Raw genomic sequence first — 25,011 nt, forward strand, 5'->3', positions numbered from 1 at the left:
CAACTTGACATCAAACAGTAGTAACACACACACACACACACACACACACACACACACACACACACACACACACACACACACACACACACACACACACACACACACACACACAGTAAGGTGAATTGAATGAAGACTTTCTTCGTTTTGAAGTATGAATCTAAATCAGTCAAATCAGACTAATCCCTTTAATTAAAATGAGGGAGGTCATTTAAGATCAAACACAGAGCTGAAATAGACTCTCACTGTTACCAAGGTGACCAGAGGGCGCCGAACCTGTGTTGAGTTTTACTAATTAGCTCACCTGCCGCAGCTTGCGCCAGTGGTTTTCTTAATTCGTTAATTGGTTGCATCTGGTGCGTTTCACTTCAGAGGGAACCGGACAGTACGTTGGTGTCCTCTACTGTTTGGCAGTGTAGCGTCTCCCAAACGCGGTATGTTGTTGTGTTCCCAGAAACCATAACTTTTGTGTAATGTTCTGTAGAGCTCTGTTGTGACGTATTTGTTTCACAGGTTAAAGACTTTTTGAAGAAAAGAGGAACATCTCATCTGGACCCGATGTGAGTAGAAATGTGTAGCAAAGCACAACTGTGTTGACTTGTATGTTGAATATAAATCACTGATAATGTGTGAAGGAAATCGGGGATTGTGGTGGTTTAACTCTCATTTCAAATTTAAATAATAATTCTACCTGAAAGTAACATTTTAGAGACTATACATTAAAACTTGTTAAAGTAAGAGGACAATCACTCTTGACTAATGACAGTCAAATAATTTATATAACTTGTATTAAAAAGCTGGATTAGTTAATTATCTTAATCATTATTTAAATGTTGGATTATCACAAAAGGCCTGAATTTGTATTGACATTCATTTATCAGATTTAATGGAGATGGTAGATGTTGGACTGTGGGACAGTGCCCAAGTTTGGGGACAATAATGAGTAAACTGTTCGTTCCTTCAAAGGTCTATCATGGATATTTAGCTGCAGTTCTGTGAGTATCTCAACTTAAACATGAAGATGGATTGCGAACTGTAAGTCATTAGTTTCTTATTACTCTTGGGCACATTGTTGTATTTTAGCTTCCTGGTGAGTTAACCCGTTAGCTGAAGGTTGATTTGAGTAGTAAGGATGTTTTATGGGTTCATGGGTTACTTAGGTGTTTGGTTTATGTTGGTTGTAATGGTTTGTTAAAATGGTTACAGGTTCTAAGTTATTGTTGTAAGCCGAGGTAATGGTTTGGGTTCTGATGTCTTCAGTCTTCTTTCCAGCTACTCTCCTGAGCTCTGCATCTTCATCACATGAGTGTTGGTTTACTGATGAGGGTGTGGTCTGAGTGAGCAGAGGTGCATACTGGGATACAGAGCTGTCTGAAGTCTACAGGTCTGTAGTCAGGCCCCCTCAGGGGAAACCGAGTGTTTGATAAACCGTCGTGACGTCAGCTACATGGACTAGAATGTTCTTTTAAGATGGAGACAGGGATTCAGAAGGACAAACACCAGGGGGAGATGAGGGGGCTCCTCATCTTAACGACTAAAACACAACTTCAGTCTGACACAGAACCATGGAACACATTCAACAGTCCCCTCCAGGCATCGTGACTCCTCAGGAACAGTTTCATTGCCAAGAACTTCTTATTCGGGGCCATTCCAAGATGGATCCTGCTCCTCAAGAGCCCTCCCCCTCCACTGGGTGGTCTTCTGAACAGATGACCTCCTTCCTGTCCTCAGGCTGACTGAAGCTGCACCGCTTGCATCTGTGAAGGCCCCTCATTGAGGAAACTACTGGACTACAAAGACATGACTTCAGAGACGTTGAATCAACCTGGGACACATTTTGGAGACACCAAGCATAATCCATCACCAATGTGGGACGCCACTGAAGAATGTTGTACATTATTTACGTCTCTGGAGACAATGATTGATCTGTTCTGGGTGTCCTGGCAGGGGAGCTGGGGTGGATGATGGAATGTTATTTGGCATGAGGTTTTTACCCTGCATGAGTGTTTGGCCTTTTATGGCTCAGTGTGTGGGTTTGACATGAGATGGATGATATTTGAGCATTGTGTGTGTGTGTGTGTGTGTGTGTGTGTGTGTGTGTGTGTGTGTGTGTCCCTCCCTCCCACCCACACCTGGCATGCGGTTCTATGTGTGTGTCCTGGGTTCTACTCGTGTGTCTCCATGCGGTTCTATGTGTGTGTCCTGGGTTCTACTCGTGTGTCTCCATGCGGTTCTATGTGTGTGTGTCCTGGGTTCTACTCGTGTGTCTCCATGCGGTTCTATGTGTGTGTCCTGGGTTCTACTCGTGTGTCTCCATGCGGTTCTATGTGTGTGTCCTGGGTTCTACTCGTGTGTCTCCATGCGGTTCTATGTGTGTGTCCTGGGTTCTACTCGTGTGTCTCCATGCGGTTCTATATGTGTGTGTGTGTGTCCTGGGTTCTACTCGTGTGTCTCCATGCGGTTCTATATGTGTGTGTGTGTGTCCTGGGTTCTACTCGTGTGTCTCCATGCGGTTCTATGTGTGTGTGTCCTGGGTTCTACTTGTGTGTCTCCTGCTTGCTTTGACAGTGATAATGTTCATACGGGGGTCTATGTGGTTAGCTTGGGATATTGGAATGGTCAACTAAATCATACCTGATGGACGGCCATACGTTTGCTTGAGGCCTCCATTAGACATGAAGAGCCCGGAGCGACGCTCCGGAGCGATATCCAACACACTGGGCAGGAAGGAGAGGATCCAAATCAAGTGTAAAAGGATGTGAGCGGCGTGTTCAGATCAGTGACTTCAAACTAGGACTACACCGATCAGGATCAATGGAGGATGGACACCTAAAGGCATTCCACAAGGAGAGTCTGAAGTTGGAAAGGGACCTCAATGGATATTCCCGATGACCTTCAGACCTGTAGTGAGGTGGCTCTTCCTACCTGGCTGGACTGATGGAGAGCCCTGTGGATCTTGTCTTGCTCTCAGTTGCACGTCTTCTCAGGCTGAACTGTATTTGTTTCGTACAGGACTAGCTGAACGATTGGTTCCCTTAAATCAGAACCAATCTGGGAACTCCAACTAGTGCGCTCTTCAAGCTGAAGTTTTACTCTTCAGCTGAGGAGGTAAGGAAACCTTCACTGGGACTTCACGGTGTATAGAGGAGAATGTTTCAAAGTGCTCCATGGTACTCTGAAGACCGTTGTTGTGCTCCTCTGGCTGAGAGGAAGAACCCTCACATATTCCTCTTGGCCTTTCTCCTCTGAGAATCCTGCTACCATCTTGAAGGATATTCCAGCTCATGTAACTGATGTCACGACATTCTCAAACACTTGGTTTCTCCTGAGGGGCGTGTCCATAGAACTGAAGACTTCAGACAGCACTGTATCCCAGCATGCATCTCTGCTCACTCAGACCACACCCTCATAAGTAGGATGAAACACTCTAGCGATGGCGATGTAGAGTTCTATAAGTAACGAGGGAGCAGACAAAGGTGATTAGAACACAATGTCAAGTCTGTAAATCTTTAAACCATGAAGATGGTTGGATAGTTCAGGAATTGGGCTTCATTTTATTATGGGCAGTCCTTTCGCTCAAATGCCCACTTCTCACTGGACCTGTACATGTGTTGGCTGGCTGGCATGATTTGCTGTTGGTGATGAGGCGGTCAGGGTGACGTTGCAGGGCTATGGTCGGCTCTCTGTGAGCTCAACGTTTAGATTTGCTCTGTATAGTTTGTACCCTGAATAATCTAGGTAATTGTTTATTGATAAATGTAGACACGGTTTTGAATTGAATGATTCCATTGTTTTTAGGCAAGGATTTGAGGTTTAAAATTGTTGTGGAACGTACATGGTAGTTTGGTTCTTTGTACGGTTTTGAGTGGTATAACTTGTACACACTGGGTTCATAATAATGTAAAGGTACACTGAATAGTAGTAATGACCAACAGCAACAAACAGATCACACCAAGGTAAGTCTGTTGGCTGTGTTTTAATGAAGACCATCGCTGGACTTCAGGATCTTCCTCCGTTCAGCTCAAGGTGAGGCGCTGGTTCTGTTTCTTTGGTTGGTTCCGGCTGGAATGTTCGGATTCCAGTCGGACGGTTTGTGCTTCCCGCCGTGGAAGGTTCTGAGTACGGTCACTTGATTTAGTTTCAATGGTTAGCATCGAATGTTGTCTTGACAACCGTAAGAACCCACGTAGCAGTTAGTTGGACGTGAATCCCCTGAGGGTTTCTGGCGGAACGTTCTGGATTGTATTTACATATCCTCGAGCCATTGCCAACAAACTATTTTTCTGTCGGTTTCCTTTGGGAATTGTTGCCGCTTATCTTAAACAACTTAAGTTTGATATTAAATACATACTGACGCGTACATCGTACAATATGTTAATTTCCGACGGTTGCGCCATACTTTTAACCACGTTGACGGGACTCTTGCTGCATACAAAACGGCGTTCTACTTGCGGGCCCATTTCTGACCATCAGTGAAGGCTGAAAATCATTTCAAGGAGGAAGACAATTTGACATTTCTTCAACGGAACCCTGCACCTGAATATGGCTGAGTATATTTGATTTAATATCGATACTGCCTAGTGTTCTTTGTTACTCCAGCTTTTGTACGTTCTAAATATCTGGTGTCATTAATTGCCACAGAAGTTAAACCCTAACCAATGGAATGACGTTAAACAATGATGTTGGTACTGAGTTACCAACTGGATAATATCAAAGCTAAAATAATGGCCGTCTTTCCCACATGTTACAGTAGAAGAAACTCTAGAACTGTACTGTACAAGGTTAAAAAGGTAACATGTAGTTTGTCCCAAGGTGTCTGCCTCCTCAACCAGAGCCAGACCTCCACCTCCTGTCAGAAGTCCCCCAGAACAGGTCAGTGCTCTGGTGTGTGAGTAGAGTCTTCTCAGGTCAGTTTCAATGCATGGGCTGAACCACTTCTTTAAACTTGTGGACTGCTCTGTCTTCATTCCCAAAACGGGATGCTCATGTCTGGTCTCTCCAGCCTTTTCTAGCCTTGAGTTATAAAATAATAGTTAAACTAATTGTGTAACTCGGTTTCGGATGAGTCAAATACGTTTATTGTTGGGCATATGCTGATATAACCCTGCTGCTGTAGCTGAAAGGCGAGGCTGAGAGGCTGGGCACCGGAGGCTTGTGGTGCCAGGATGGACCGGAGACTGAGGCTGGAGACTAGGGGCCTGCAGCGCCGGACCAGAGGGTAACCATCACCAAGCTCATCTGAAACACTAAAATCCTCGGTAGTTTAGGTCTGGTTTTGATCATCTTATGACTTTAAATCTGTTCCAAGCTGTGATTTGAGTTAATTCATAACAGGGTTACGTAGGAGTCATATGAGCCATTTTTGTTACTAGTGCTGCTAAGACCGTAGTGGATGAATTGCTGAACGCGCCAATCTGTAGATGTTGTCTAATTTTAGTGTTTATGTTTAAATTCGTCTTCCATTTTACAAGTGAACCTCAGATGCAGGAGGTGGGGTGTGTTGCGTCCCCAGGTGATTGACTGCTGAGAACAACTGGGTTTGTAACCAGACCAGGAATCCATGGCTGAAGGAGCTGATGGAGGAGCCGTGCTGAAGGCCCTCCCTGGTGGAGGAGCTGATGGAGGCCCTGCCTGGTGGAGGAGCTGATGGAGGCCCTGCCTGATGGAGGAGCTGATGGAGGCCCTGCCTGGTGGAGGAGCTGATGGAGGCCCTGCCTGGTGGAGGAGCTGATGGAGGCCCTGCCTGGTGGAGGATGTCTGTCGTGGGGTAGATGGAGCCTGACTCTGAAGTGATCATCACACTCACTGCCTCTCGTAGAATACTGCTACCACAAACTACCGGTGTTTGTTAATATACCAGACAACTACATCTGTTTTACCACACGTTGAAGCAAGACTTCTGCTGTTTGTTCCAGACCAGGACTCTGTCTGAGGAGAGCTGGTGGAGGAACTGAGACGCTGGAGGACGACTAGGAATCAACCAACAAGGATTCATCGTAAGTTTGTATTTACTTAACATGGTTGACTTAAAGGGCAAAATACAGCTGTTACTCTGACATGTGTTAACAAACTACCGCTGCGTTTCCTTACTAGAACGTGTTTCTGGAGCTGAGGCGAGCTGGTAGGGGAGGCGTGAATCTGGAGTATGACCATCACTCTACCAACAAGGATTGTAAGTTTGTATTAACCTAACAAAGTGGAAATAAAGACTAAAAATAAGACAAACTACATGTTTGTTACAAGACGTTGGGGCCAGACTTGTGCTGTTTGTTCCAGACCAGGACTCTGGCTGAGGAGCGCTGATGGAGGAGCCAAGACTCTGGAGGACGACATCACTCTACCAACAAGGATCCTCGTGAGTTTGCATAAAGTAAACAGAGTGGACTTCATGTAACGCAGGATTAGTTTGTCCAGTACAAGTTAAGGCATACTACTGTGGTTGGTTACCAGACAAACTACAGCTGCTACTTTGTTACACGCCATTAGAGCCCAACTACTCCTGTGTTTGTGATCTTACATTAGGGACAAACTACTACTGTGTATTACCTTACATTAGAGAAAAATTACGTTTGTAACCAGACAAGGAATCTGGAGGACTGACGGAGAAGCCGTATATCTGAAAGGCAAATCCTGTGGACGACCAGGAATCTACCATCAAGGATTCCTCGTAACTGTGCATTATCTGGACATAGTGGACTGGGTAAGGGGTTGGGGGTTCAACTCTCAGACCAATGGTGCCTGGTTCAAGTCCTCAGAATACAGTGATGCGTCCTTGAGCAAGGTGCCCTAAAGCCTGCCTGCTCCTTAATGACGTCTCTTTGGTTCAGATAATGTTGCATCTTTTGAATATTGAACCTAATCCATGTCCTTGTTTGGTCCGGGCAGACACACCTGAGCTGAACCTCACCTGATCCGGTTTGGTCGGGGGCAGACACACCTGAGCTGAACCCCACCTGATCCTGACATCCTGTTGGTCCCGTCTCCTCAGTTCATCTGAACCTCGTCCTCCAGAAGACCTGCTGAGCTCAGCGGTCTGAGGCTGATGGATCAATGACCTCCAGTGGGAGTGATCTTCTTGACCCCACATGTACCCGTGTGCTTCCACACGCCTTTCCCTCACGTCTGTCACTAACCTCACTACTTCACTACTCTCTACTCCTTCCTCTTCTTCTTCCTTCTCCGTGGTTTGAACCTGTACTCTGTAGGAGTGTCTTCTTGAATCTTTACACTGAAGGAGCGTCTTCCTGCCCTCAGAGGGTTCAGCGTTAGGGTTGAGAGTCAGGGTTTAGAGTCAGGGACAGAGCTGGTCAGGGAGGACTGTTTTTACACAAACCTCTTCAGTTGCTTTCTGAATGGTGGACATTTTGAAATTATAAATTTGGGAAGATGTTTTCCTCTGCTTTCCTTTACAAAAGTATGTATTAAACTTCTTTCAAGTGTTTTTGTTTATACTGTATTAAAATCCTACATTGACTTATGCATGTTTGGTGCGGTTCATTAATTGTCCTTTAAATTGGTTAATGTCAATCTAAGCTCCTGCAATACATTTAATATACATGATGAATGTTATTCAGCAATGTTCACATAATCCATTTTGTAAAAATATAATGCAACCATATTTCTACTAAATTCAAGCCTATTCATGTATTTAACAATGTACATACTGCCCCCGCAGGCCATTCTCTGCTACTACAACATGTTCAAACCACCAACCCAGTCTCACATCAATGTACAGTGTTGGGGAGTAACGGAATACATGTACCGGCGTTACGTATTCAGAATACAAATTATAGCTAACTGTATTCCGTTACAATTTAAATAGTTGCTATTTAGAATAGTTCCATTGTTGAAATCAATGGATTACATGACGATACTTCTGTTTCAGCAGTTTATTCGTGCTTTCACACCAACAGCATTTAGTGCGCACTAAACGAGTTTGGTCCCTTGGTTGGGTGCGTTGGTGTGAATGCAACCCCCTCACTTCGATGTGAATCAAATCAGCCGACCGAGACCTCCCTGAACAGCTGGTCTCGGTTCGCCTCCAAACGAACCCTGATACGGTTCGCTTGAGATGTGAAAGCGAACGCACCTCGGTCCGCTCCAGTTCTACAAAGTATATGCCTCTTTGGACGTAACAGGTAACTCCAAGACTAGCAGCAAATTGTCGGACCGTCTGGGAATTTGGACAGACACCCACATAAAACGTATGCTGGAAAAATCACATAAAAATGCGGATAAATTTAACACATTCAGCACCAGGATGAGGGAGAAGGAGTTCGACCGGTCCACTGCCGCCCCAGACCTTTTTGTCCAATGATTGAACAATCTTTTCTCTCTCTCTCTCTCTATTTTAAGGCAATTTTTATAGGCAACATCTATGCACTTAGTTCAGTGAAAAAAATGTTAGATGTAATAGCAAATATCTTTCGCATGAACATACCCTTAAAGTCTTTGTTCCACTACAGCAAATTATATAAAATAGTGCACTTTCAGGGACACATTCGGCCAGTTTGAACAGAAGAACACACCAGAATAGGCCTGTTCAGTAAGCAGAATTTGCAGAAAATGCAGCATTCCTACCATTATACAATGCAATTCAATGTGGAAGTAATCTTAAGTATTCAGAATACAAGACTCAGATTGAGTGATGATAAGGAATACGTTACATATTACATTTTTGGGCATGTATTCTGTATTCTGTAACTGGATACATTTTAAAAGTATCCTTCTCAACACTGTCAATGTACTATAGCTACGTTGGTTCAGACGGAAAATGTAGTTTGGTGTGAGACTGTCCAGCAGAGGGAGCTGTCATACACCTCAATTAAATGTACAGGAATGTGTGTGTGTGTGTTTACATTTTAAAATGTTCATGTGCTGGTCTAGTTTGTCTGCAAATAACTCTGCCTCCAGCAACAGGATTGGTCAAAACGTATGAAGTGAAAGAAATAAATGCCCAGTTCACCAGATCTGAGGTCAGCTGCCGTCAGATTTTGGATCATGAATGTATTGAGCGAACGAGGTCTGAGCTAAATATGAACCACCTGGAACTTGGTGCGTTTCCTGGAGCTCAGAGGACGGCAGGACGCGTGTTTACCTGGTGGATAAGGCCCTGAACGCAGACCCTGAACGCAGAACCTAAACCCAGACATCCTAAACACAGACCCTGAACCCAGAACCCAGGGCCGTCACTGTGCTGTTTTATTCGGGGCTAAAGCCCGGGATTTTATTTAATTAGCCCTGAATATAATTTTTGGGTAAAATAAATTAAATAGAAGTAAAAATATTCAATAATATTTATAAGTAGCCTAGTCCAGATAGTCCTTCTGGCAAGAGAATAAACAGTTTAAAAACATAACCTGTTTGCCCCCTCAAGTGAATTAACCTCTCCTATCCCCAGTCAGATCTGTGTGTGTGTGTGTGTGTGTGTGTGTGTAGGTGTGTGTGAGCTTGGCTGACAATCCCTTTCTCCTCCATGTCGCGGTTCATGGACTTCAGAGAGTCAAGGCCAAAGTTCCTTTCCCCCAATTCTTCTCAACCATGGCCGAGATATGCCCCACTACGAGTCTTTACTTGTTGTGGAAGTACCAGAGACATCAGACGCAGTCTTTATGATTCATAATATCATCCGAGGTTCACATAGCTTTTGGCCTTGATATTAGATATAATATTATATAAATACCCAAGTATAATATTTGTCGCGTTCTTGAAGAAAGTAGTCCAAACCGGATCGCTTTTAACTCACCTTATTTGTTAAAGTATTTCGGTATGGTAACTATGAAGCAAAAGGGAGGGATTGCATTTAACACGCGTGGAGTGACAAACGGCTGGCCCTCGCTGACTCGGGACCGCCCTATGTATCTGACCTCATCTGACTCCCGCTCCCCGTTTGTATCGAGTAGGCGTGGCCTATGTGAAGTAGGCGTGGCCTATGTGACGTATTGGCTCCGGCTTCCTCATCTGTCTAAAGGTGCTGCCATCTGTGGAGTAGTTATTGCAGTTTATATGTTGGTCCTGCTCCCCTTGTGGCTATGTGGAGGTAATGCAGCTTGTGTGTTTGATCCTGCTTCCTTGTGGCTATGTGGGGGCAGCTTATGTGCTTAAAATACGTAACATATTATTATTATATTATATTATATACAGTATTGTAAAAACAAGCCAGGGGGGATGGTGGATTTTAACTTTTAGGGACAGATCATTTGTGCTGATGACATTGGATATGGTGGTAGACAACGGTGTGATAAAGTGAGATCATCATTGTGTTGTATTTTGTACTAAAGTGAGATCATTATTGTGTTGTGTAATAAAGTGAGATCACTGTTGTGTTGTATTGTGTACTATAGTGAGATCATCGTTGTGTTGTATTGTGTAATAAAGTGAGATCATCATTGTGTTGTGTACTAAAGTGAGATCATCGTTGTGTTGTGTACTAAAGTGAGGTTATCATTGTGTTGTGTTGTGTCCCCTAGGTGGAGCAGGGTGAAGAGACAACACCGTCACCAGCGTCATGACACCTAAACTGCCAATACAATGGCGTCCAGTGAAGTAAGACCTGTAATGGTGTCGGGAGATTCCAGAGGTACGAGAGCCTCACCGTCCACGGTGGCGTCCGTGTGTGTCTGTATTTGTGTTCACTCTGAGTACTCTGTGTACTCTGAGTACTGTGTACGCTGAGTACTCTGTCCACTCTGAGTATTCTGTACTCAGAGTGGACAGAGCCCAGAGCTGTCCATGCTTCATTAAGCTGATTATTATTTATCACTGAGTGAGGTCATGGATCAGCCGCCTATTCATTTTGTCTTTAAGAAGGTCGTCTCATATCTAGCTGTGGTGAGTCTTGAAGCTAAGAATTATAGTGTTTGGCATTGCAATTGGTTGTACTAACTTTAACCCTAGTACCTGCAGTGTTGGTTTTTGCTGTGTTGTTGTTGATAGTAAGGTCGTTGAGTGTAGTTTTGGTCACAAGGTGTGAACAATAGGCTTGACTGACTGGGCGGAGCTAAGGCTGCCTATTTAGCAAAGTTAGGAAGCTGACAAACTCAGTTACATTACATTTTGTCTTCAAGAAGGTCGTCTCATATCTCGCTGTGGTGAGTCTTGAAGCTAAGAATTATAGTGTTTGGCATTGCAATTGGTTGTACTAACTTTAACCCTAGTACCTGCAGTGTTGGTTTTTGCTGTGTTGTTGCTGATAGTAAGGTCGTTGAGTGTAGTCGGTCACAAGGTGTGAACAATAGGCTTGATTGACTGGGCGGAGCTAAGGCTGCCTGAGCTACCATGTGCATTTAAAGGCTAAGTGTTAGTAGCGTCAGCTGTAGCGTCAGGACCCAGCAAACGACCCGGGAAACAAAGACCAAGGGAGTCTCTCTGTGGGAGTCAAGACCCGGGAAACAAAGACCAAGGGAGTCTCTCTGTGGGAGTCAAGACCCGGGAAACAAAGACCAAGGGAGTCTCTCTGTGGGAATCCCTCAAGGAAGACCTTAGAGGACACGGTATACTCGTACTTCAATTATCGTTAGAATCTCTACTCATAGACAACGCCGCAATAGATCCTCTGCTCGGCGTCGCAACCCATCCAATCTATGCCATTTACCCACCCTCGCCATCACTGACCTTGAAGTGATGGGAGGACTCTGGAATTGCCAGTCAGCGGTCAAAAAGGCAGACTCTATTTCGGCCTACGCGTCCCTCAATACCCTCCATTTCCTGGCCCTGACAGAGACCTGGATCACTCCAGAGAACTCTGCCACTCCTGCTGCCCTTTCCACTGTTTACTCTTTCTCACACACCCCTAGACCTTCGGGACGAGGAGGAGGGACCGGACTCCTCGTCTCTCCGTTGTGGACCTATCAGGTCCTTCCACTAGAACACTTGGCCAGATCTGCATTTGAACTCCACGCTGTCACTGTCACCCTTCCTATTAATCTCTTCATTCTGGTAATCTACCGTCCCCCTGGTCCCCTTCGTGACTTCTATGACGAAATGGATGTCCTTCTCAGCTGCTTTCCTGAAAATGGCACACCACTCGTTATACTTGGCGACTTTAACATCCTGCCAGAGAAGTTGCACTCACCTGAATTAACCAACGTTTTTGCCACCTTTGACTTAACACTATCCCCTTCTCCTCCCACACACAGAGCAGGGAACCAGCTTGACCTGATATTCACCTGTGGCACCTCTGCTCTCTCTGTTACCCCACTCCCCGTGTCTGACCATCATTTTGTTGCTTTTTCTCTCCCCTTAAAGTCCTCTCCCCCCTCCTCTCTAGTCCCCACATTGTCACCACCCGCCGCAACCTCAAAACTCTCTCTCCCTCTACCTTTGCCTCAACTGTTCTGTCTTCACTACCTTCTATTGAACAATTCTCTCAACTATCCACAGAGGAATCCTCTGAAACTCTGCTATCCTCCCTCTCCTCCTCTTTGGACTCCCTCTGTCCCTTTCACTCCAGGCTGGCACGATCTTCACCCCCCCTCCTTGGCTGTCTGAATCTCTGCGGACCCATAGAGTAGAGTTGCGGGCAGCTGAGAGGAAATGGAAGAGATCAGACTGTCCTAATGATCTATCTCACTATCTCCTTCTTCTTTCAGGTTTCACCTCCACTGTGTCAACAGCCAAATCTGCCTTCTACCGGACCAAAATTAACTCCTCCGCCTCAAACCCCAGGAAACTGTTTTCCTTGTTCTCTTCCCTCCTCAACCCTCCCTCCCCTCCTCCTCCTTCCTGCCTCACTGCTGATGACTTTGTTACCTACTTTACCCAGAAAGTAAAGGACATTAGCTCCTCTTTTATCACTGCCACCATCCTCCCTCCCCCCACCCCCACCTCTGTCTTTACCCAATTCATCCCTCTCACCTCAGACGAGGTCAACAGAATTATAACATCTAACCATGCCACCACCTGCCCCCTTGACACTATCCCTTCCTCCCTCCTCCAGGCTGTGTCAAACGACATCCTGCCATTTCTAACCGCACTTATTAACTCCTCCCTCACGTCTGGCATTGTTCCAACGTCTTTAAAGACTGCCAGAATAAAGCCTCTCCTCAAAAAACCAACGCTTGATACCACTGACATCCTGAATTACAGACCGGTATCTCTTCTTTCATTCCTCTCTAAAACATTGGAACGTGCTGTCGCTAACCAACTGTCCTCCTATCTCTCATCTAACAACCTGCTTGACCCGCACCAGTCAGGCTTCAAAAAAGCACACTCCACTGAGACGTCTCTCCTCACGGTGACTGAGTCCCTCCGTGCGGCCATCGCCATCGCTAAGGTCGATCAGCAAAGTCACAACTTTTCTCTGTTTTGGGACCTCAGTGGTGGAACGAGCTCCCTACCGATGTCAGGACCGCAGAGTCGCTCACCAGCTTCCGCAAAAGACTCAAAACTCACCTGTTCAGAGTTCATCTCGACTCTGCATAGAAACCAATGCACAGCCACCATTGAATGTTGTACGTCCTGGCACTTGTACATTGCACTTATTCAAGGTACTTAATTGTGTAGCATCTACAGTAGCTGCTATCATTGCTTTACACGGGGAATGGGTTAGCCTAGCGATTGTAATACTTGCACTTGGTTCTATGAACATCTTTACTGTACCGACAGCGATATATTGTTTCACTTCTTATGACAAATGTACTTATTGTAACAAATGCACTTATTGTGAGTCGCTTTGGATAAAAGCGTCTGCTAAATGCCCTAAATGTAAATGTAAATGAGGAGTTTGAACTGGGAGGGGAACTGGTCCGTCAGGAAGAAGACTAAGATTCTTTAGTCCACTATTATCCGTGATAGATCATAAATATGAATAACTTTGAATCGTATCAGTAGGTTGATCATTTTTAAAATTCCTGCTCTATAAGATGCAGCTATGGAGTCAGCTGTCAGGTTGAAGTTAAGAATGACTTTTTCTTGTGCCTTCTTGCGGCCTTGGGTGACTTTAAAGGAACTTGGGACAGAATGAACTGTTGATATATTTGCAGTCCGGTATTATTATTACATTATTCAGACAGGAACCTTGGTTAGTGGAGACAATTAAACGTCATCTTGTACTGGGTCTTGTACTCGGTTTGCCCCCATCACAGATGTGGTTGTGATGTCGTACCACACAGGGAAGTCCATATATGGTCCTGCCCTCCTTGAGAATGAGAGGGTCTATGAATCTAAGTCTAGGAAAGACCACCCTGCCTCTTGTCCAAAGTTAACAGAGACAACAGCCCCCTGTGAGCAGAATGCGAAGCTCATATAAAACTAGAGTCTGGGAGGAGTATGAACTGGGAGGGGAACTGGTCCAAATGGTTGGACATCATTTCCTTGATATGAGTCAGACGGTTTGTTGTGGCTCACTTCATCACAGCAGGAATACGACTAAGGTACTGTAGTCCACTCTGATCCATGATAGATCATAAATATGAATAACTTTGAGTCTTATCAATAGGTTGATAGTTAGTTTCCTGTAAAACCACATGGTTAAAAACATTAGTCAATGTATGGATGCATTGCTATTTGTCAAAATTTCTATTGAATAATTTTTAAGATTCCTGCTCTGTAGAATGCTACGTTTTAGACTGTGGGCTTTGGGGATCGAACCCAGAAACTTTCAGCCTTGAGTCAAGCGTCAGGTTGAGGTTTATAATGACTGTTTCGTCTGATTCAGAATTGGTTCTTAATCATTAAATAATAATTAAAATAATTGAAGTATTGTGATTTATCGTATAGGTATTATTATTACATTATTTAGACAGGAAGATGGTCATCTTGGTTAGTGAAGGTGTTTAAACGTCATCTTGGATTGGGTGTTGTTGTCTGTTGGCCTGCATCATTCTGCACAGTGTTGGGACTAACACGTTATTAAGTAACGCGTTACAGTAACTACGTTACTTTTGCAGTAACGAGCACTGTAACTAATTACTTTGTCAAAATCAGTAACGCGTTTATCGTTACTGCGATTTAAACAGGCTCGTTACTCGTTACTTCACGTGCATAACCCAGGACTACAGTTTCCGTGGTGGACGTGAAGCGGACGTGAGTCACGTGACGCAGCGACGCGCAAGTAAATGAATTAAAACAATGGCGGCAGTCGACGACAGTCCAGGCTTTGTAGTTCTCTCATGGAAATATGCACATTATTTTTCCTTTCTGACGGTAAAAGACATAAGGAATATTTTGGTGACCTGTCATCTATGTGGAGGTTCGAAAACTCAAATCAAAAACTAGCAATTCTAATCTGATGAAACATCTTCAGAAACAACACGCATCTACCAAGCTAGTTGAAAAAGACCCTGAAGGTAACACAGGTGATGCTGCTGCTAACGTCAGCTCCGCCGACGCTAAAGGAGAAGCCACTCCAGCCAAACAACGAAAGCTTGATTTTACAAAGCCTGTTGCAGTCTATAACCCAGACACAGCTAAACAAATGATGGAGATGTATGGACAAAGACTGATATAGACATAGACATACTAACATAGACTACTAAAGCACTTTATCCACCATTATTGATTTAATCAGTTGTTTTATTTATCTAAATGGCCAGAGTGGAGGAAATATTATTTTTGTTAAACATTAACTATGTTTGTGAGGCTGAAAGTACTTTTTATTTATTCAGTTTCTCTTTGTGAGGCTGAAAATACTTTTAAGTTTGCCCATCATTATTGATGATGAGGTCTCCAGTTGGTGGAGTTTAGCTGTTTTGAGTTAAGGTTAACTTACAAAGAACGGATAAACCTCACTGTGTTTACATTGTAAACATCTATTGTATCAGTTTTGCACTATTATTGAGTCCTACAGTTGCTAAATGGTCGGAGGCACAGTTTAATTTTTGCACTTCCAAAACTATACTTTGTACCTGTTTCAATGGTTACAATAAATGTGCCTATCAAAAGTTTCAAAACATACTGTATGTTGTGTTTTGTTGATCCACTGCTTCATCGTAGTGATACTGGGTACAATGATCAAATTTTACAGTTGTTTTGTCGAACACTATGCCACATCAACCCCAAAATAATTGGTGTGTGCATTTGTAGAGGGTTGGAAACAGTTGGAAACAATGGAAATATTTCATTCATTTGCACTCACAATACTACACTGCTATGGCACGTTCAGGTCACTAGGTGGCGCATTGCGCTTGTGGTAGGATAGGACTTACATGTAAGCAAGCCAGAGGACTGGAAGCCTCCCTAACTATCCAGTTAGCGAGGTCCTTTGCCATATTAACACATTAATAAGATAATTCAGAAAAAAAAAGTTACTTTCCCTAGTAACTAGTTACCTTGAAAGTAACGAGTAACTTAAAGTAACTGAGTTACTTTTGAAAGAAGTAACTAGTAACTGTAAATAAGTTACTAATTTAAAGTAACAGGCCCAACACTGATTCTGCAGTAGTGTAGGCCTACTCTATATCTGAGAGCATCACTCGTATGAGAGGGACATGACCTTCAAGGTGAATTAACACTGCCGCGACCGCCTCAACACAGAAGTCCCTGGTGACGACTGGTTAGTGTTCTTCAGCTCAGCCAATCCCACTGTCATCCTCTCACCAGCAGGTGGTGCTGCAGTGCACCTTTTTCCGAAGGATTCAAAACAGACCTAGCAAAATGATCCACTTTACTACCGCTGGTGTTCAATGAATCACAGACTGCAGAAGAGTAGACCGTTTGTGACTTTTTTTCTTTTGTGTGTGTGTGTGTGTGTGTGTGTGTGTGTGTGTGTGTGTGTGTGAACTCTGAGTACTCTGTCCACTCTGAGTACTCTGTCCACTCTGAGTACTCTGTTCACTCTGAGTATTCTGTACTCAGAGTGGACAGAGCTCAGAGCTCTCTGTCCATTCTTCATAATTATAACAGTGATTACTATTCATCACTGAATGAGGTCATGGATCAGCCGCCTATAAGAGGTTAGTCTGGGAGGAGTATGTGCTGGGAGGGGAACTGATCCAACTGGTTGGTTCACCATTTCCTTGTTATGAGTCGGATGGATTGGTGTGGCTCACTTTATCACTGTAGGAAGAAGATTAAGATACTGTAGTCCACTCTTATCTGTGATAGATCATAAATACGAATACTTTTGAATCTTATCAGTAGGTTGAACATTTTTAAGATTTCTGCTCTGTAGAATGCTACATGTTAGACTGTGGGCTTTGGGGATCGAACCCAGAACCTTCCAGCATGGAGTCCAGAGGCGGAGCCAGACTTTGTGTACATCCGGGGCTTAGCCCAGAGGGGGGTTTGGGGGTCCTCCCCCTGAAAAAAAATGCAATTTCCTGCATTCTAGTCCATTTTAGGGTGACCTGCTGGATATTGGCAAATCCTAAACCTCTTCTAATTCATAGCCTACGTTTTCAGTTGCAGGGCCTGCTCAAGACAATACTATTTAATGGAAAGGAACAATAACCACTTAATATTGACTTCTAGAGATTTTTATGTAAACTACAATGGGAAAATGGAGATTTATAATTTGAGACTAACTTTCAGTAGATTCAAAGTGCCTTGTAATGTTAAATGCCATTTTTTTTTTTATTTAAAAAATAGGAAGAGACTGAAAGGTTTCTCCCATAAGGCAACTTTATTTAATGGAAAGAAAACATTACAAATGCTGTTTCCAGGTTCCTGCTGTAAAAGAGATATTGATCTCAGAGAGACAACCTGTCTGAATAAGGAATATGGGTCAGAACTACAATGACTAGTTTCACTGTGTTGAGGGCGTTTTTATATGGAACCTCTGGTCCAGGAACGGAACAGAACTCACATTGGGTTCCAATGGAAAACGGTTTGGATTCAAACATTCCCTGTGTGTGTATGTGTGTGTGTGTGTGTTTGTGTGTGTGTGCGTGTGTGTGTGTGTGTTCGTTTGTTTGTGTGTGTGTGTCTTTGTGTATGTGTGTGTGTGTGTGTTTGTGTGTGTGTGCGTGTGTGTGTGTGTGTTCGTTTGTTTGTGTGTGTGTGTCTGTGTGTCTGTGTGTGCGTGTGTGTGTGTGTGTGTGTGTGTGTGTGTGTGTGTGTTGGGGGTTCCTGACCTTGAAGACCACCCCAGCGATAGTGGTTCCCATCTTTCTTGCGGTTGGAGGCCTGAAGCAACGCGGGGACAGACTAGCCTCCAGATTCACACACAGACACACACACACACAGCGAGACAGACAGACAGACACACACATATAGAGAGACAGAGAGAAAGACATATTTCATTTGTACATTTATTTTGCATTTTTTTGAATTTGTATTTTTCCCTTAATCTCTCTTTCGCACACACACAATCAAACACGCACACAGACATTAATATACAAACACACACATGAATGTGACTTTTGCAGGAAAGTCATCACAAAAGCATCTAGATCCACCCCCTGACTGGGAGACGAGGTGACGTGTGTCGGGGCTCCACTGACCGGCCTTAGCGTCCTTACCCTGCGCACCTGCCGTGCTGATGTTTGGCTTGTTGTGGGTTTTGTGTGTGTGTTCAATGATGTATCTGTCTGGTCGTATTGGCTGTAGATGGACGGTTAAATAATGTCACGATCGGTCATACTGCAGGCTCTCATTTGTAAGTGCACTGAAGGTGTGCCCATGTCCGATAGGCTATATACCTGGCATTTATTCAGTTGATTTCTCTTTTAAGTGCACCAGATTGGTGCCAATTATTTTCGTGTTTGCATTGTAATGCACAACTTTGCCTCTCCCTGTTATAGAATAACGTGCATCCCAACAACTTTAGCCAATGCAGGCTCCTTTGTCAGTGTTGCTTTACGAGTGTGCTTTAATTGTGTGGGCGCGTGTGTGTGTGTGTGTGTTGTCATGTAGGCTATAGATATAGACTGATTGTCTTGGCTTGCATCCCTGAAATATTGTAATGTTATGGCCTAGGCCTACTGCATATTGAGAACATTTAGTTTGGTGTTGCGCAACAACCTGGGGATGAGGACATCCCGAATATTGACGGGTATTTCGCACACTGCCATCTCAATATATAGCCTAACATATACAAATATAACACTGTACTTGACACAAATGAAAGTAACGTTCTTTACTTTTAATTGTACCGCAATGCTTTTTTTTAAGTCTATTGTATATCTTTTTTGTGTTGTAGTTTAACTTCAGTTACAGTCTACAAGGTGTTTAATTATTCATCTTTCATCTGCTGTACACATCTGTACTGTAGTGAGGGCAGTGTGGTTATGTTGTGGGGTTCATATTGATGGTCTATGACGTCCATAATGCCTTAGTGTGACACAGTCACAATGATCTTGTCTCTCAATAAACAGCTAAAGTTCAAATGGCAAATGAAGTGATGGATGAGTTGTGTTTGTGTCCAGGTCTCCAGTCTACTATGGATGAGGAGAGAGAGGAGGGGGGTCCTACCTCTAAGACCACTCTGTCTGGGGAACATGGCCGCCAGAGCAAAGCTAAGAGGTAAGAAGAGGATCTCTCTGTCTGTGACTGTTGTCCATCTCAGAGCTCAGACGTGATACATCATGACTCCAGCATTAGTCTGAGTTAAAGCTGTGTGTGTGTGTGTGTGTGTTGAAGCCCGGAGAAGCAGCAGCGAGCAGACTCCCTTGGACCCAGCTGTGTCTCCATGAAGAGTGACCACTCTATGGATATACCATTGGTGTTTAAAGATGGACGCCCCTCCAGAGAGGAGAGGTAGGGGGTTCAAATAGACGAGGAAAACAGACCAGTTGGTTGTTATCAGACTCTACTGATACTGATGTCTACAAGTCTGGGGAAATATAATTGTGTGTGTGTGTGTGTGTGTGTGTGTGTGTGTGTGTGTGTGTGTGTGTGTGTGTGTGTGTGTTGAAGCCCAGAGCAGCAGCAGAGAGCAGACTCCCCTGGATCCAGCTCCAGCTGTGACTCCTTTGAGAGTGGCCCCCCTATGGAACATCCTGATTACTTTAAAGATGGAAACCAGTCTATTGAGAGGAGGTGAGGATTTATCAGAGATCATAAAGATACAGCTTCTATCAAACGTCCATAAATCCTGGTTCTTGTTTTTCTAGAAGAGCCAAGAAGGAGAGAGCAGACTCCCCTGGACCCAGCTGTGTCTCCATGAAGAGTGACCACTCTATGGATATACCATTGGTGTTTAAAGATGGACGCCCCTCCAGAGAGGAGAGGTAGGACTTTCAAACAGACGATGAAAACAGACCAGTTGGTTGTTGTCAGACTCTACTGACACTTATGTCTACGAGTCTGGGGAAATATAATGGTGTGTGTGTGTGTGTCTGTGTGTGTGTGTGTGTGTTCCCCACAGACACCAGAAGAGGTCAAAGGTTACCAGTGCTCAGTCTCTACAGCAGCATCAAACAGAGCTGATCAAGGTGTGTAAATGTCCACCAAGACGTTTGACTTCAGCTCTCCATGGACATTAGAAAGCATCTCTTGTCCAGCGGGACGTGGATCCAGGACAGATGCTTCTGATGTCCTCAGTTAGTTCAGAGTAAAGTTCTCCTTGATGTTTGTTCTGTTCCAGAGGGCTGAGGAGAACGCACACGCTTTTCTAGACAAGGAGCTGAAGAAGCTCTGGAGGGATCTCTTCTCAGATTACCCACAATGCTCAGAGGGTCAGAGAGTGGAGGAGGAGGAGGTGGATGGTAAGAAGGAGGAGCAGAGGAGGCGCGCCATAAAGGGAGTGGTGGACATCACAAAGCTCTGCCTGATGGAGATGAACCAGGAGGAACTGGCCGACACACTGGGGGGCGGTAAGAGGCTCTTATCTTGAAAACAGAGAAGAAATACACATTTTGATGAGCAGTAGGAGATTATAGTTGTTTTGTTCAGACTAAATGACATAATGTGGGACTTATACATTTCAAACTTCCATGTGGAGACAATATTTCCTCTTTGGGGTTAAATGGTTTGATCCAGTATGTAGGGTTGTTTTGGGGTATCAGGTTAAATGGTTTGATCCGGATATGTAGGGTAATGGTGGGGGTCTCAGGTTAAAGAATGTTAAACATCATCATTACCAGCACCAAATCCCCCGACCACATCACCCCCATTCTCGTCCAACTACACTGGCTCAGTGTCCAACACCGGATTGACCTTAAAACCCTTCTGCTCACCGACAAAGCCCTCCACAACGTGGCCCCCACTTATCTCCCCGACCTCCTCCAGGAGGACAGGCCCTGCCGCTCCCTTCGTCATCCTCAGCTGGTCTTCACCGTCCCGACCTCCCGCCTCAGCACCGTGGGTGCTAGGGCTCTCAGCACCGTGGGTGCTAGGGCTCGGAGCTGAACTGAAAGAGACACCCTGACAACATTCAAACTCTCCTCAAAACACATGTTGTCCCACTGGCCTGCTCGCTGTAATGACCCCCTACCGTGGGGTCCCCTCGTATCCCCGTTGTGCTGCTGTTCTTACCCCCTCCTACCTGGGTCTCCTCACTGTTCTTACCCCCTCCTACCTGGGTCTCCTCACTGTTCTTACCCCCTCCTACCTGGGTCTCCTCACTGTTCTTACCCCCTCCTACCTGGGTCTCCTCACTGTTCTTACCCCTCCTATCTGGGTCTCCTCACTGTTCTTACCCCCTCCTACCTGGGTCTCCTCACTGTTCTTACCCCCTCCTACCTGGGTCTCCTCACTGTTCTTACCCCCTCCTACCTGGGTCTCCTCACTGTTCTTACCCCCTCCTATCTGGGTCTCCTCACTGTTCTTACCCCCTCCTACTTGGGTCTTATGTCTTGTTTTGATCATGCTGTTGGCGATGCAGCTCTTGCTGTTTTTGACCCTAGATTGTTTTATGAATTGTAAGGCGACCTTGGGTGTCATGAAAGGCGCCTTGAAATAAAAACTTATTCAATTGTAATTATTATTATTATTAATAAAATTAAACATAAACTGCAGATCAACAGCAGAATAACTCTGTGGAAGAGATGCATCACTATCTTGTTATTTCAGCATGTCATTTTTCACTAATTCACTATCATTATTATTATCATTAGACCAATCATATTGCTGTGGAAAAAACAAAGTCCTGAACATTTTGAATCTGTAACATGCAGTCTTTGTCACGACCAGCTTCTCCGACCACAAGTTATGAAGCCACATTAACATTAAACATTATACTGCAGACCAACAGCAGAACAACTCAGTGGAAGTGATGAAACCCAGTCTTGTTGTATCAGCTTAGCAAATCACTTTACACTGAATCACTATCATTATTACTATCATTAGACCAATCATATTGCTGTTGAAATTATAGTAATGAAAGTAATGAAGCCACTAAATATCATGAAGTTGGTAATTTAACAGGAAATATTTACTTGGTTCCACTGATCACCATCCACTAACTGATGTCATCTGTTGTTTTCTCATTTAGGATCTGATGCTGTCGATTGCCAAAATAAAATCAAGTCTCATTTGAAGAAGAAGTTCAGGTGTGTGTTTGAGGGAATCGCTAAAGCAGGAAAGCGAACAGATCTGAACGACTTCTACACAGAGATCTTCATCACAGAGAGAGGCAGTGGAGAGGTCAACAAGGAACATGAGGTCAGACTGATTGAAACAGCTTCCAGGAAACCAGCCAAGGAAGAAACACCAATCAGATGTGAAGACATCTTTAAACCCTTACCTGGACACGATCAACCAATAAGAACAATGATGACAACTGGAGTGGCCGGCATTGGTAAAACCGTCTTAACACACAAGTTCACTCTGGACTGGGCTGAAGGCAAAACCAACCAGGACATACACTTTACATTTCTCCTCACTTTCAGAGAGCTGAATTTATTGAAAGGGAAAGAGTTTAGCTTGGTGGAACTTCTTCATCACCTCTTTATTGAGACCAAAGAAGCAGGAATCTGCAGATTCCACCGGTTCCAAGTTGTCTTCATCTTGGATGGTCTGGATGAGTGTCGACATCCTCTGGACTTCCAGAACAACCTGATATGGACTGATGTCACAAAGTCCACCTCGGTGGACGTGCTGCTGACAAACCTCATCAGGGGCGACCTGCTTCCCTCTGCTCGCATTTGGATAACCACACGCCCTGCGGCAGCCAATCAGATCCCTGCTGAGTGTATTGACATGGTGACAGAGGTGAGGGGGTTCACCAACCAACAGAAGGAGGAGTACTTCAGGAAGAGATTCCGAGAGGAGACGCAGGCCAGCACAATCATCTCCCACGTCAAGAAAACAAGAAGCCTCCACATCATGTGTCACATCCCAGTCTTCTGTTGGATCACTGCTTCAGTTCTGGAGGACATCTTCAAAAAATCCCAGATCAAAGAGATGCCCAAGACCATGACTCAGATGTACAGCCACTTCCTGAGTGTTCAGTCCATACAGGGGGACAGGAAGTACCATGGGAGGGCTGAAACAGATCCAGACTGGAGTTCAGAGAGCAAGGAGATCATTCTTTCTCTTGGAAAACTTGCTTTTCACCAGCTGGAGAAAGGGAACCTGATCTTCTACGAGGCAGATATGGCAGAGTGTGACATCAATATCAGAGCAGCCTCAGTGTACTCAGGAGTGTTCACCCAGATCTTTAAAGAGGAGTGTTGGCTGTACCAGGACAAGGTGTTCTGCTTTGTCCATCTGAGCATCCAGGAGTTTCTGGCTGCCCTTTATGTCTTTCTGTCCTTCATCGATACTGGTGTCAATCTGCTCTCAGAAGAACCACCAACCTCCAGGAAAGATAAACTCCTCCTCTATCAGAGTGCTGTGGACAAGGCCTTACAGAGTGAGAACGGACACCTGGACTTGTTCCTCCGCTTCCTCCTGGGCCTCTCTCTGGAGACCAATCAGATTGTCCTACGAGGTCTGCTGGGACAGAAAAAAAGATCACTGACCACTCAGATTAAAACAGGTCTGCTGCGACTGACAGGAAGTAGCTCACAGACCAATAAGGGAACAGTGTCTTACATCAAGGAGAAGATAAAAGGAGACCTATCTCCAGAGAGAAGCATCAATCTGTTCCACTGTCTGAATGAGCTGAACGACTGTTCTCTAGTGAAGGAGATCCAACAGTACCTGACATCAGGAAGTCTCTCCAGATCTCTCTCCCCTGCTCAGTGGTCAGCTCTGGTCTTCATCCTACTGACATCAGAAGAGGAGCTGGACGTGTTTGACCTGAAAAAATACTCTCCTTCAGAAGATGGTCTTCTGAGGCTGCTGCCAGTGGTCAAAGCCTCCAAAACATCTCTGTAGGTTCACTAATAACATGTATTACAATACACACTACACAATATAAATACAACTGGAATATAAGGTTAAAATAATATGAAAAAGATTTCTGTAGGTTCATTAAAACATGTATTACTATTCTGCTCATAACAGAATAAACATACTAGCTATAATAATATATAAAACATCTCTGTAGGTGTCCTATTAACGTGTAATGTAAAATAGTACACATAAGAGAATATTCAGAACAATAGAATATAGAAGGAGTATTAATTTATACATCGAATTATTTAGGGGTTTTTGTTAAACTAATAACATTCCTTCATTATTGAATTCTTTAAAGATGTATGTTATTTTTATCACAGTTCCTGACATGTTCTCTTTATTTTGTGTGAAGGCTAAAGGGCTGTGATCTGTCAGAGAGATGCTGTGAAGCTCTGGCCTCAGTTCTCAGCTCCAACTCCTCTAGTCTGAGAGAGCTGGACCTGAGTACCAATCGGCTGAAGGATTCAGGAGTGAAGCTGCTCTCTGCTGGACTGGGGAGTCCACACTGTACACTGGAAACTCTCAGGTCCGTTTTACCCAATGGTCAAACAGTTACACCACAAGCTGGAATATCAGAAGGCATTTAACAGATTTACATCCATAAAAGTACGGCCACACTGAAAATAAACTTTGGTGTAGGCACGTAGATGCGTTACACACGCTAAAGCAGCACGTTAAAACAGACGTGTTTTACACACCTAAAAAACGCGCCCAACACACCTACGTGCCAAACGTACCTACGTGCGGAGTTCAAAAATTTTAAAATTTTACGCTCCTACGAGTGACGCTTAGCCGCGATAGCCAATCAGCGTTGAGCTTGACCCGAGTCACTGACAGAGAGACGGAGCGCCT

General features: G+C 44.4%; 1 protein-coding gene and 1 long non-coding RNA gene across 10 annotated transcripts in view; both read left to right on the top strand.

Moving 5' to 3' along the window:
• The window catches only part of LOC307084948 (uncharacterized protein), a 140,591-nt gene that overhangs the window by 5,215 nt on the left and 110,365 nt on the right, over positions 1 to 25,011 (top strand). For 5 of the 8 annotated variants that reach the window (XM_079749488.1, XM_079749499.1, XM_079749498.1 and 2 more), the window contains exons 2-7: positions 19,286 to 19,398; positions 19,516 to 19,632; positions 19,792 to 19,914; positions 19,989 to 20,105; positions 20,243 to 20,309; positions 20,462 to 20,690. In XM_079749488.1, the coding sequence (XP_079605614.1) occupies positions 19,286 to 19,398; positions 19,516 to 19,632; positions 19,792 to 19,914; positions 19,989 to 20,105; positions 20,243 to 20,309; positions 20,462 to 20,690 (766 nt within the window). Of the gene's footprint in view, positions 1 to 11,067; positions 11,088 to 13,493; positions 14,370 to 19,285; positions 19,399 to 19,515; positions 19,633 to 19,791; positions 19,915 to 19,988; positions 20,106 to 20,242; positions 20,310 to 20,461; positions 20,691 to 25,011 lie in introns of those variants that run through there. The other 3 variants (XM_079749495.1, XM_079749494.1, XM_079749493.1) reach the window with 3 other exon arrangements.
• Positions 5,565 to 6,353, top strand: LOC307084960. Of its 2 annotated transcripts, none has more exons than XR_013812338.1 (4): positions 5,565 to 5,786; positions 5,913 to 5,993; positions 6,091 to 6,169; positions 6,274 to 6,353. It is a non-coding gene; the product is annotated as an uncharacterized lncRNA (long non-coding RNA). The 2 variants fall into 2 exon arrangements; XR_013812339.1 differs by having other exon boundaries at positions 6,241 to 6,352.

The sequence above is a fragment of the Pollachius pollachius genome, assembly GCF_949987615.1.
Source record: "Pollachius pollachius genome assembly, chromosome: 13".
Classification (NCBI taxonomy): Eukaryota; Metazoa; Chordata; class Actinopteri; order Gadiformes; family Gadidae; genus Pollachius; species Pollachius pollachius.